Raw genomic sequence first — 13,502 nt, 5'->3', positions numbered from 1 at the left:
AACTGCTCTAAGTTGCACTGTGAAAATCCTGCAACAATCCTTGTGTGATTTTGTTTTCCTCCTTTGTCTAGGGTGCTTTGTGAGACAGTGAAGGATTTTGTGGCTCGAGTAGGGAAAGCCTATGAGAAGGCAACAGAAAGCTCAGAGGAATCGGAGGTCATGGCCAGGAAGGTAAAATTTGAAAAAATGTTTGGGTTTCTACTTCTGCAATGTAAAAATGCTCTGTTCTCATAGAACTAGGATAGCAGCAGTTCAGTAAGTACTAAAGAATGAGCTACCCAGGCAACTGTTAGTTTTACTCAAATGTTGTTCTTCTTCATGTAGTGCTCTGTCCTGAAGGAGAAGCTGGACTCATTGCTGAAGACACTGAATGATGAATCTCAAGCATCTTCCTCTCTGTCCAACCCTCCTCCCACCATTGCAGAGGAGACGGAGGACGGGGATGGGTCGGGCAGTGCTGGTGACTCTTCGAGCGAGCGCTCGGTGGGCTCGGCATGCACTGCAAGGCCCCAGATATTCCGTCCCCGAGAGCAGCTCATGCTCAGAGCTAACAGCTTGAAAAAAGCCATTCGCCAGATAATAGAGCATGCAGAGAAAGGTAACCTGTCAGGAGTCCTGCTTGTCGCTTCCTACAGCCTCTTAGAAAGTAAAAATTTCCTTTGTTCTGGGGGCAGCAGGCTTCCTTCTTGAAAGCAGCTTTCCTGAGCTAGATAAGCTACTCAGTAAGCCTGGCCATTTAGTTTCAGTGTCACCTCTGCCAAGCCCACCTTTTGGAAACATTGCTTGGTAAATGAGTCTGAAGTTCAAGGTGTGTTCTCTCCCAGCGGGCTGCTTTAGGAAGTTCCTACCCTCCCACACTGTTACTTTGCATTTCCTGTCTGTCCCCACCCATACCACAGTTGTGTCAGTGCAGCTCTTTGTGTGGCCTTACTGTAAAACAGATCTGAAAATACTTGGGAAGAAAGGATTTTAAGTATTTTAACTTGAATTGTTTCAATCTCTTTATAGCAGAGCCCAGCAAAACATTGCTGTGGTACAACTGCAGGAAAGGACAGGAACTTCTTAAATGAGCTTTGTCCTTGGAAAGAACTTAAAACACTGCACCTTGGTGCAAGTCAGTTCTGTTCTGACATTAACTTCTTAGGCAGGTGACCCTCTTCTCCACATCTTGACCCTTGTCTCTCTCCAGGCGCATGCCCCCCAATGCTGCAAGTTCCCTTTCCTTTGAAAGGCGTCAGTCTCCAGGTGTTAGTAATAAACTCGGGGGTTAACTGAGACCAAAGGAAGTACTTAACAGATTGTTACTGGAGATAAAAGCATTGAAGCTGCAGATGTAACTTCATGCACACCCAGGTGTGCACTATGAACAACTGTGTAGTGAGTTATGAATCATTGCAATATTGCTTGGATTTCCAGCACTGCAGCATTGTGTACCACCTTTGCTGAAGGTGAGTAGTGGAAGTTCAGCAAACAGCCTGCTTTTGATGAAGTAGGAGGCCTTGACCTCACTGCTCCCTCACTTTGCTGCTGCTTACCTTAGGCCAGTTTGATGTTTGTGGAGTTCTTTTGGCGCCCAAGAAATTTGCTTAACCCAGCCAGAAGTGTTCTGTTTCTGCTGTGCAAGTGGGTTGGATTGCCTCGTGGGCAGTTCTGATGAACTACAGGGTTAGCACACAAGGGAGAGGAAGGGACTGAAAGAAGGGGATGAGCTATGCAGGTGGTCAGCTGGTAGAGCAGCTGAGGGCATTCAGAGCTGTGTCCCTGGCAGGGGCTGCTGGGGAGGAAAAGACCTGTTGATGGCATTCAAAGGCAGTTTTGATTTCTTTAGGCAGCATGCTAACATTTAAATTTTACCAGCTCTCAAGCAAACTCCAGTTACATTTCAGATGTATTTGTTCAACTTTTCCAAACTGTTTTTCTTCTTCTAAAGTGTGCAATCTGATTCTTTCCTCTGTTTGTATTGGTTTTTACCAGCTGCTATTTTCTTCCTTCTTGATTATATGTGTCTAAGTTCCCTTTTCAAGTGGCTTATGTTATTGCACCACTACAGATCAAACAAACAGGAAATTCATTAATCATTTCATGTCCATCTGGTTAGAATTCCTGGCAACATCTAAATGCAAATAAATGGAAGCCGATCACCTCTAGCACAGTTTACATCTCAGGGTGCCTGAGAACCTGTGGCATTAAAAATGGACACTTCTGTTTAGAGCCTCCCTGCTAAAGAGCTCAGCAAAGTAAACAAGGAGGCTGAGCCAGGCTGGTTCCAAAATCTCTTCAGAGCAGAGCTGAGACAAATGATAAAAGAAAGCTTTGTGTTATTCCTGTTCTTTCCTTTAAGGAATCAGGACATTTAGAGTCCCATCCTGTTGTTATTTACATGAGTGGGAGGTATTCCTTGCCAGAAGAGCTGTGAGGCACTCACCTGCTTTATCTCTCCATACAGCTGTAGATGAGCAGAATGCCCAGACGCAGGAGCAAGAGGGCTTCCTCCTTAGTCTCTCAGCCTCTGAGGAGGGCAAGGAGCTGAGGAACGAGGATAAGATTTCCATGCAGTCATCACACAGCAGCAGCTTTGGAGTGTCCAAGGGGAGGAGCCAGAGGAAAGGTACTGCTCTGGGGCTGCCACCATGCAGGTCTTGCCTGTGGATTACATTTCTGTTAGCTGTAAAAAAGGAAGGAGGTGTTATGTGTATTACCCTCTGTGTTCTGTTCTTCTCAAATTTTTGCATGATTGCTCTTCAGGCCTTGCACGTTTCTGTGTTCTAGCCTGTGCTGTACACCCCACTTTTTGCTACATTCTCATGGCTTCCATGATCTTAGCATATGAAGCCTAGGATTCAGAAATTTTCTTGCACCTTAGCCAGTAATCTGGGTTCTCTTGGCTTTCAGTGCTTGGACAAGTAGAGTCTTGAGCATTTTTCATGTCATCCTTTGCAGATGACAGAGAACAGCAGCCAGTTTGCTTTAGTAAATGTGTTATGTGAGTAATTTGTTAGAGATCCCTGATCACTCCAGATACATGTGGAACTTCCTGAGTATTGATTTGGGGCCAAATACCCTGTCTGTTGTGCTGCTGGCACCAGCTTTTTCTCATCTCCATTTCTAATATTTTTCACGTGGCATTTTGATACTTCCAATCTCTGAGGTTTTCCAGCAGCACATATGTGACATCTCTGTCTCTTAATGACTGATTCTGTCAATTCTTTGTTTTCTGGGGGCTCAAGTGTTTTGCTGTTGAGTGATTCCTAACCCAGTCTTTCTGCTTGGGCTGTGCTGGTCTGAATCACAGCACTATGTTTGTCAATAACCAAGTTTGTGTTGTGTTTTACAGCCTCCAAGTCTCCTTGTGAAAGACTAGTAAACAAAGGAAGTTTGTCATTGGGCAGCTCTGCATCCCTTCCTCCCCAGACAGGAAACCGGGACAACTTGCCTATGCTGAACACAAAAATCCTCTACCCAAGTAAGTGTAACACCCAGCACTTCCCACCGAGGCAGCCAACTGGAGCATGGGTGAAAACACGAAATTGTCCTGCCAGATGCCCTTTTGTGCAGGGTCGACCGTGAGAGAAATCCCTTTGTGGGTAGCTGCAAGCGGAGGCTTGGAACTGTAGTAGTTTCCAGTTTGTAGCTAAGACTTAGACACAGATTTTTATTAATGCTGTGAAGTGGCAGAATTTAGATGCCAGTTGCAAGGACATACTGATCTCAAAATAACCATGAGAAGGGGGAGACGATGCTGTTGAGGAAGGTTTCTGAAGAGTGACAGCCATAGGTTTGGGAGCAGCAGTCCCTTTATGTGAAGGCTGAAGTGACTGGAAGTGCACAGACCCAGCAGAATCCCACCTCCCACATGATGCACAGCAACTTCTCCCCATCACTGTGGCAGTATCTTTCCATCTCTTCCCCCAAATAATTTGTTCAAATTGCTCCTTCTGGAAGCAGGTAATTTCCTTTCTCTCTGACAAACCTACTATTTGTGGGTCACCAGTTAATAATTTAAGAGGCAGGAGACAGTAATTCTTGAATAACTTGGATCATAGCTTTACTCCTACTCCTTTTTCTCTATTCACTGTAGCAGGGATATTGTGTGTCTCGCCCTGGAACAAAAAAGCTGCTGCAGAGAGTACACTCCTGTTTCCCTTTTCTGTGTTTCTGTACAACTGTGCTGCTGGCCTTAGGCAGTTCACTGTCAGTCAGAAACCCTGCCGGCAGCCCCAGAAACCCTTCTCCTTGTCAAAAGACCTAACATCTGGAGTGAAAGAAAGCACTAATGCTATTTGCTTTCTTCATGAATGACAGGGAAGAATGTATCAACTCTTGTTATCTCGTCTTTGGGATTGAAGTTACCTGTTTTCTGCTTATTATTTGTCATGCTCTTCTCCATGGTCAATTTTCCTACAGATATCCGTGCTGGCATGTCAGGTTCTTTGCCTGGGAGCTCTGTCATCAGCCGATTGTTGATCCATGCTGATCCCTTTAACTCTGAGCCTGAAAATCTGTGAGTATGCTCTGGAGCTTTAAGGGAGGGAGTGGGCGTTTGCAAACAGACCTCAGCAGAGAGGGGCATTAGTTTATAGACCAAACTAATGGACTGCAGCAGCCTGGAGTTACGTAAATGGATCCATATGCTGGGCTCCAGGGATTAAGGATCAGTTTATGGAGTTACACATGCAGTGACACATCTGACACGGTTGGGCTTGGTGGTCTTTTCGAGCCTAAATGATTCTGATTCTGTGTGAGATACGCACCAAATGGTACAAATGGAAGTTTTGTTTTTCTGTTTGGCAGTGAATATTACACAGAGAAGTGTGTCATGAATAATTACTTTGGAATTGGACTGGATGCAAAGATTTCTTTGGACTTCAACAACAAACGTGATGAGCACCCAGAGAAATGCAGGTGGGTTTGGTTTTGACTGACCTTTGGATTGATGCCAGAAGCGACTGAACCACTTGGTGCTTCTGTGTGGTTTTGAAGCTGGTTGCGTACAATGTGCTGAATAGGTGTATTGTCTCCATAATGCTTCTTCAAGGCTTGAAATCATGGTGGAAGCGATTAGTTACTGATTTATTACTGATTCATTATACTGTAAGGTATTTAAGTAGCTACATTGGTGCAGATTTAGCACATTGGTTCTATTTATGTCATCTCACTCACAGATTTTTCTTCTGGGCTTGCTATTTAGCTATGAGAGAAGCACATCTCAATTCTAAATGCCACAGAGGCTGGTTGATCCTGACTCAGTACAAACCACAGGTTTGGCCTTTTGAATACCTGAGCAACTACAGGATGCTTTGTGTAGCCTGGGATTGGCTACATTTGCTGTATATGAGCTAATACAACCAAGCACTGTTGATGTCCTGGTGTATGAGATGGACAAGTTCTGTGCCAGGGCAGGCTGTGTATGTTTCTGGTAGTGTCTGTTACTCATGCTCTATTCCTACCTGACATTTATTTAAAGGGAAGTAGTTTCCCAGCACAAACAGTGACCACTTGGAGTGTTTCACCCTTTTTGAAGCAAAGCACCTTCGTGTTTTAGGATATAGCAGGTACCATTTCAGTGTGAAGTTTTTATTTCTTCTTAGTGAAAGGGTAAATGGCTGTGCTGACTTTTTCTCTTTTTATTTGCTCCCTTAGAAGTCGTACTAAGAACATGATGTGGTATGGAGTATTGGGGACCAAGGAGCTGCTGCACAGAACATATAGAAACCTGGAGCAGAAGGTCTTGCTGGAGGTGAGGGATTAGCATGCTCTTCTGTTCCTAAGACTGGGATGCCTAATTCCATCTCCTTCAGGCACTGTGACTTTGGCATGGTGATTTGACTTGGTGCCATTTGCCTGCCTGAAACAATGTATTTGCTATATGTCACCCTGAGCTAACTAAAAGTGGCTTTTCTTGGTTCTGGAGCATAACTTGTATTCTCAGCCCATGAGGGAAGAATTGTCTTCCTGCTGGAAAGTATTTGCTGTTCGCAACACAGTGTTCAGCATGGATAAGATTGTTATATTACATGTGGTATCTCACATGAACACATCACTTTAGATGGTGGGTGCAGTGGAAAGCTCTGAATTTAACAGTGCTATAACGTGCATCCAGCTGGAAAAGAAATATTTTTGTATAGGTCATGTACAGCATAAACAGGTAACTTGCAGGAGGAGACTCTCATCATATGGATGTTTCAGGAGTTTTATTCCCCTTTCTTGAGGAATAAATCAAGAGGCTTTGCCAAGGCTCTGAGGTGTGCCCTGTTCCTGTTAGAGAAACAGAAGCAACGGTATCTCTCTAAAATCTGTGTCTGCCAGAAGATGTGTGGCTCATGAGGCTTGAGTGGATAACTTCTACTCTTCTAGGCCAAGAATGAACAGGACAAAACCTGAATTAATGTATTACTAAGATGGTGCAGGCTGTTTCTGTTCACAGAGCATGTGCTCTGGCAGGAGGGTCTCTCTCTTGCTGGGCTGAGAGTAGTGTTGCCTTCGTTTCTGTGCAGTGCGATGGGAGGCCAATCCCTCTGCCCAGTCTCCAGGGGATTGCTGTACTCAACATTCCCAGCTATGCAGGAGGCACCAATTTCTGGGGGGGAACCAAGGAAGATGATGTGAGTATTCTCTAAGGCCATCCAAAAAATGTTTCTACTTAATGTTGCTCTCCAACAGAGCTGTGCCTCAGCTGAATTCTCTCTCCCTTGTATGTGGCAGACGTTTACAGCCCCTTCCTTCGATGACAAGATTTTGGAGGTGGTGGCCGTGTTTGGTAGCATGCAGATGGCAGTGTCACGTGTGATAAACCTACAGCATCACCGGATTGCACAGGTATCAGCTGCTTTTTGTGAGCTCTTCCCACCTGCCCCCCTCTCCAGCTGGTGACTTTGTAAGGCTCTTCTTTCTGCTCTCTCTGGTCCATGGAAAGAGCATCCACCAGGGCTGGAAATGGGCATGCTCAAGAGACATTTGAGTATGGAATTGTTTGCTAGCATTCACTGTAGTAGGAGTTAGACCAACAACTCAAATACAGATTAGTCCAAAGACACAGCAGGTGTTCCCCACTGCTTACGGGTGAGGTGTGCCCTGCTGCTCAGACATGTTTCCCTCAAGTAGCACCAAAGCTACAGCATGTGGGGAGGGGCTTTGGAAAGACAGAAATTGGCTTATGCTTTTGGAAAATCAACATTTTAGAGCTTTTCTTACCCAGTCACTCCTTGCAGTGCCGGACAGTAAAGATAGCAATCCTTGGAGAAGAGGGAGTTCCCGTACAAGTGGATGGAGAAGCCTGGATCCAGCCTCCAGGTTACATTTGGATTGTTCATAAGAACAGGGCACAGACCCTCACCCGAGACAGGGTAAGAGCATCTTGAATGCCCTGTGCAGTACCCATGTGTTTTGATGTCACATATTTCTGGAGAGCGTGGCAAGGGCCACGTGTGAATATTATCTTTGTGAATGCAGGAAGCATGTTTTGTTACACACCATAAACCTTTTGGGAAAGAATGTGGTTAAACTTTCATTCACCACTTGGGAAAGGGCATAAATAAGATTCTCTATGCAAGCTTATTTTACTTCCTTTTCTAGGTGTCTTGTGACAGTGTTTCTTAACATGCTTGCATGCTGTTTTTCCCACAGGATGCCTGCCTCGCCAAGTGCTGTGGATTGTCTAAATTCAGACGGTCAATGTTTTAATTTCTCATTGTTGTTCAGTATGTGGCTTATACCTCATTGACCATGTAAAGCAGCGTCTTATGCCTTGTTCAGAAGTGTGTGTTGGTCTCATCTGATAATTTTCAAATACATCTGATGAGTACCAGCAAATAAGGAAGCCTTTTTGCTCTTTTGCTGTATGATTGAGCAGTGGTAAGACAAAGGAAAGGATAAAGACCTTGCTGTGGCACAGACAGGCTTTATGGTTCCGCCTAACTCTGTAACTGTCCGTGCATAAACAGTTCAGTTGATAGCAGCTCTTCATACTTTCCAGGGTAACACCCCTTTACCTAGCTTCCAGAGCAAATCAAAGTCCTCTGCAAAGGACTCACCTGCTGAATCACAAGAGGAAGGAGTACAACAAAGGGAAAAAGGGAAAGCAGCCTGGTACAGGCCTGAGGCACATTGCCTGGCAGGGAGTTACAAAGATGATAGTATGAAAAGAAAGCAAAGGTGGGCATACAAACCCCTGTCATGGTAGGACAGGGCACTGGAGACCTCTTAGCTGGGAGAGCAGTGGGTGTTGATGATAAAACCACAGAATGGTTTGGGTTGGAAGGGGCTTTAAAGGTCATCTAGTTGAACCCCGTGTCTTGGGGCTGGACACCTTCCACTACACCAGGTTGCTTAAAGCCCCATCCAGCCTGTGGTCTAAATGTTGCCAGAGATGGGGCATCCACCACTTCTCTGGGCAACCTGTGCCAGTGTTTCATCCCCCTCATAGTATAAAGTCCTGCCTTGTATCTAGTCTGAATCTATCCTCATTTGAGCTCGAAGAGAGTCTTATCAGCTATGATGTGAATGTTATGGAGAGGAGACAGGAATAGTGCACACCATCTTTTGTGAAGGTTAAGAGAGCTTCTGCAGCATCACACTGACACTTGGAGGGAGAGTGCTTGAAGGAGATAGCACAGACAGCATGAGAGAACAGGATTGCTGCTGTAAAGGTAAAGGGAGGGAGAAAAGGAGAGGCAACCTACGTATGGGCATGGTGGGAAAGGCGATGGGAAGCACAAGAGATAGAGAGGACACAACAGTCCCTTTGTGAGTGTGCTATGTGTTGGACCATCAGAAGCCATAGCTCTGATTGTGCCAGCCCATTCCTAATTGCCTGCCAACTTGGTTTTGCAGTCATGGAATTGCCACTGAGGAAGAAGTTCCAATTTTTCAGTTGCACACTCAACTTTGTCTCAACTTATTCTTGTTTTTCCTGCTGTCCTTTTGATGGTCATTGCATGCCCCTGCTTTCACAGAGCAAACCTGTCCTATTCAGCTGATGAAGGGGGGTCCTCCCTTCATGCACGTGACCATGTACCTTTGGTAACATTTTTCAAATGTGATTTGGGATATATAGTTTCCTAAACTGAAGATGGAAAAACTCAAATTCCCTTATTTGGCCTCATCTGGACCACTGAAGAGTCATCAGCAAGAGTGAGATCAGCAGGTAGCTTGCACTATGCTGACAGAGCCTGGTTTTCCAGTATGAGGGGCAGTAGGGGAAGGGAATGCTTTACCACAGGGCTCCATAGTTTTCATTCTCACCATATACAATATTGATTTTTCTACATGGGATCTGTTCTCTTCTTCCCGCACCATTAGCTGCTGCCCACAGGAATATCAGTAAGGTTGCAGATGGGACAGGTCCTAGCTCCGAGTGCAGCTGCTTAGCCCACCAGTTCCTAGGGAAGCCCAGTTTACTTCCAGATAAGAAGGAGCCTTGAACATTTTTCATTTCAAGCTCTGAAGTGTCACAGAAATACTGAAGTGGGAAGGTGATACAGCTGCTCAAATAAAAGGCTGCTACCAGTAGGGAATTGTTGGATTTTGCTAGTCTGGTCCTCAGAATTGGCCCAGTAATTTTGACTAAAACTGTGCTTAAGCAAAAATTCAGCCAAGGCAAGCATGTGACCTGGAAAACTCCATCCCAGCCAGCTAGTTAGCAAAGTTATAAGCAACTTAACTACTGGGCCCTGCAGTGAAAAGTGCCTGTACCAGATCTACATGTTTTACAGGCATAGGCACAGTCACTGGGTTTTTATAGGAGCTTTACAAGGGACCTTATAGTTTGCTTGCTGTGTTTTTAGGCATTTGAGAGCACCCTGAAGTCTTGGGAGGACAAACAGAAGTGTGAGTTGTCACGACCCTCCTCTTTCTCTCTGCAACCAGAGATCATGTCTGAAGAAGAATCCACCCAGATCATCCAGTTTGGTCAAGCTGCAGGTGCTCTGATCCACAGGTGTGACTCAACTTGCTTTTGATGAATAGAGCCTCCTTTAGGGCCTGAAGTTCTTGTCCTGCTTCCTGTTTCTGGAGATGTTCTTGTTCAGTCTTACCTGCTGCATTACTGGTCCATGTCACTGGGAGTAGCATCATTCATTGTTCAGTGTCCCAGCTGAACGAGGACTGAAGCTCAATAAAACTTTCTTAGGCCATTCTGAACAAAAAAATGTTACTTTCATGAGCAAACATGGATCCTTTAATTCTGAAAGAACCTGTTACCTTTGAATATAAATTAATTTTTTCAGAAAAGAAAGAAAGGCCTCTCAGGGAGATCAGATGACAACCTGGGTTCTTGTAACCCTGATGCCCAGCAGAAATTTTTGTACAAAGCCCAGAATGTATGCTTACCTGCTCATCCTTTAGTCAGGCTTCTGAGAGAAAATTCCCAGAGTCATTAGAGAAGGCTGCTATAAGTGCAGCTGCCTTTCACATCACTCTGGTCATACTAAAATGTCTGGGTTGTATTTCAAACTGATCCCAGTCTGTGTGCAGAATTGAACATGCTGTGTCTGTGAGAGCTGCGTTTCCTTGCCTGTGCACGCTCAGTGTGGCAGGAGGACTGGCCTGCCTTGCCAGAGGCTGTGCCCCTGCCGTGAGCTCGGCTCGCTGCTCGGATGGGTGTTAAAATGGGATGTCCAGTCAGGAGAGATCTCCTGCTTTGAGCATATGCTGATGCAATCTGTAATTCTCTCTTTAGCATTCGGGAAATAGCTCAGTCCTATCAGGACATGGAACAGGAGCTTGCCCATGCTGTCAATGCCAGCTCCAAGTCTATGGATAAAGTCTACGCTAAATCCAAGTCTACAGAGGTACTGCACTCACTTGGCATCTCCCATTTTGTCCTTGCTCCATAGCCCTTGGTTTTCCATTCTGCTTGACCAAAAGTAGGCCTTGCTAGTCTAAGACTTCTTCCTTTTGACTGCTCAGACCTCTGCACTTCTAAGCTTAACTTGTGCATGAATTGCTTCCCTGCAGGGTCTGAACTGCAGCCTTGTTGTAGAGATGGTGAATAATGTCAGAGCCCTGCACAATGAGACAGAGCTCCTGCTGGCGGGCAAGATGGCACTGGTAAGGAGCACAAAGCAAGAGGAAAAAGCAGCCACTCACTTCCTCCCCTCTCCTCCTATTGCCTTGGCCTAGCATTTTGCTGGTCTTGGACTCTGTAAGTCAGTTTAGATGTTAATCATCCAGAAATCATTTGCTACAGAAGATTTTGCTTCATGGGCATGCTGTGGAGCCTAGAGCTCAGAAAAGATAAGAATTGTTAACTTGGTCTGGGCAGAGTGCCTGCTGTGCACTTCCTTTCAAAAGGAGGAACTGCTTTGTTAGTGAGGAATTTCAAGGCAAGGGCCTGGCTGTGTGTTCTACCATGTGGCTTTTAACTCTGCCTTCCTTCTATTCCTGATCCAGCAATTAGATCCTCCACAGAAGGAGCAGCTCCAGGCAGCCCTGGCAGACATGGACCTCCAGCTGAGGAAACTGGCAGACATCCCTTGGCTGTGGCAGCTTATGGAGCCCTGTGATGAGGAGGTGAGGAGGATCAAGGCTATTTTTCCCTAGCTGTTCTCTTTTTCCCTAGTTGGCTGTGTGTTTGACTTCTGTTACTATGTGACTGATGTGAGAAATAATTATTAAGGAAGAAACTTGACTCCCTAGGGCTAAAGAAATTAATTTCCTGCTAAGATCCTTTGCCTAACGTGGGATCAACTTTCTCTGCTTCCTTTTCTGTCTTGATCAGAACGAGCTTATGATTTTTTTTTTTTCCTTTCTTACGAGATCATGGAGCTGAGCTTGACAGTGCTTGTTGCTCTTGGTCCATTCCAATCAGTTTATGATTGTGTGCTTGATTTTCCCTTTCTGTTCTTGCAGAACCAGATGCTGGATTATTCTAAACGCAGCCGCAGTGGCAAATTCCGCCTGGTGACCAAGTTTAAAAAGGAGAAGAACAACAAAAATAAGGAGACTCACAGTAGCGTGGGATTGCCGGGTACCAAGTCTGCTCATTCATGGTGTCTTTTGTCACATCAGTGTGGTCACACCACTACCTTTTCTTGGTCTGTTTCCTCACACGTCCTCCCCTTCTGTTTCACCTGCATCTGCCTCTTCTTGCAGGTCTAGTCGATCTTTTTCATGTGGCAGAGTAGCTTATTGTTCCCTTCTGAGTCATGGTCCCCCTGTACCATGCAAAACATTCCTGAGCAGGAAGTACCCTCTGAAGAATTCTCCCGACACTGTACAGATTTTCAGGGATATTTCAGAGGGTGCTTAGGGAAGTGAATTCGAGGATTTTGGCATTTTAAGTATAAAAATGACTGCGGGGCCCAAGTCCACATAACTCCGGTCTTTTCACTGCTTGTTCTCTATGATACAGTAAATGATATTTTTCTCATTGATTCACCTTCAGGCTTTAATCAAGTTTCCTGTCTAATTGGCTGGGGATCAGCATCACCACAGGTGCTCCCTGACCTTTAATCCTATTGGTCAGTAGATAAAAACTGGCTATGAATCAACAAATTGCCATTCAAGACACTTTCTCTCTAAATTGGTCTAGTTGATTTTTGGTTTATGCTCTCATTATGAAGGCTTTCTTCCAAAATTCAGAAGTATGACCTGTTTTGTTGGCTCTTGGGTCCTGTCCTCTGCCATGGAGTTGTGGGTACAGTCTCCTGTCTGACGGGCTGGTGTTCATTCGCTGTCTCCCAGAACTGGGAAATTGTATTATTCTCTTATTTAGAGACTGTGCAAGAAGGTGGAAGTCTAAACACTTCCTCTCTCCCTCAGACAAGGGGGAGAGAGGTTGCCATTTTGTTAACTGAGCACAAGTGGTTGTACATGATAATATGCAAACTAATCTGTGCTGTGATTCTCCATCATATATTTTACAAATCTGTTGTTTTGTACACAGAATTTACACAATGAATTAACTGTTCTTAAACATGGAGGTAAACTTTAAAAAAGTTATGCCCATCAAAGGATAACCCATCCCATCAAAACAAATACGCACTTCCTCCTGGCTGTACTGCAGCAGGCCTCTTCTTAAGAGAACGTCTCTTACCTTTTTTTGCCCTTCCTCCTTCATTCGAGATTGAAGGTTGTGCTGCCCTCCCCTTGGTTAGAGGCTGTGGTCCTGCTTGCCCTCCTCCTCTGGCACTGAGTGCTGTGGTGTCCTCATCTCTCCCTGTCTCCTGGGATTCTGGGTACTCAATGCACTCCTGCTTTTCCATCTCTAACAGTTCACCTCTGGGGAACGGAGGAGGTTGCGGCGTGGCTTGAGCACCTCAGTCTTTGTGAGTATAAGGATATCTTCATCCGCCATGACGTCCGGGGCTCTGAGCTCCTACACCTCGAACGGAGGGACCTCAAGGTACTTTCATGGTCGGCTCATGAGAAGTAGCCAGCTGCATCTGCATGACTTTCTGTGCTGAATGTGCTTGGAAGTGGTCTGCCTGCTGTTCATTCCAGGTGCCTTGGCAAGATGGACGGGTTCACTACAGCCTCATTTTATTTTCTCACCGTTTCAGTTC

At 45.3% G+C, this 13,502-nt stretch overlaps 1 protein-coding gene across 9 annotated transcripts in view; it reads left to right on the top strand.

The window, feature by feature from the left end:
* Positions 1-13,502, top strand: part of DGKD (diacylglycerol kinase delta) — a 57,989-nt gene that overhangs the window by 39,303 nt on the left and 5,184 nt on the right. For 8 of the 9 annotated variants that reach the window (XR_007205614.1, XR_007205613.1, XM_048313788.1 and 5 more), the window contains 16 exons: positions 72-171; positions 325-598; positions 2,447-2,608; positions 3,335-3,463; positions 4,405-4,501; positions 4,792-4,902; positions 5,641-5,737; positions 6,495-6,602; positions 6,703-6,816; positions 7,209-7,343; positions 9,783-9,934; positions 10,676-10,787; positions 10,954-11,046; positions 11,389-11,508; positions 11,848-11,965; positions 13,212-13,342. Coding sequence is in view for 7 of the 9 variants with exons in the window: in XM_048313788.1 (XP_048169745.1) it covers positions 72-171; positions 325-598; positions 2,447-2,608; positions 3,335-3,463; positions 4,405-4,501; positions 4,792-4,902; positions 5,641-5,737; positions 6,495-6,602; positions 6,703-6,816; positions 7,209-7,343; positions 9,783-9,934; positions 10,676-10,787; positions 10,954-11,046; positions 11,389-11,508; positions 11,848-11,965; positions 13,212-13,342 (2,053 nt within the window). In the remaining 2 variants the exon portion in view is untranslated. The remainder of the gene's footprint in view (positions 1-71; positions 172-324; positions 599-2,446; positions 2,609-3,334; positions 3,464-4,404; positions 4,502-4,791; positions 4,903-5,640; positions 5,738-6,494; positions 6,603-6,702; positions 6,817-7,208; positions 7,344-9,782; positions 9,935-10,675; positions 10,788-10,953; positions 11,047-11,388; positions 11,509-11,847; positions 11,966-13,211; positions 13,343-13,502) is intronic. The other variant, XM_048313789.1, reaches the window with a different exon arrangement.

Source organism: Corvus hawaiiensis, chromosome 10, assembly GCF_020740725.1.
Source record: "Corvus hawaiiensis isolate bCorHaw1 chromosome 10, bCorHaw1.pri.cur, whole genome shotgun sequence".
Lineage (NCBI taxonomy): Eukaryota > Metazoa > Chordata > Aves > Passeriformes > Corvidae > Corvus > Corvus hawaiiensis.
Note: the sequence above shows the minus strand (reverse complement) of the source record. Positions and strands in the feature narration are given on the sequence as shown.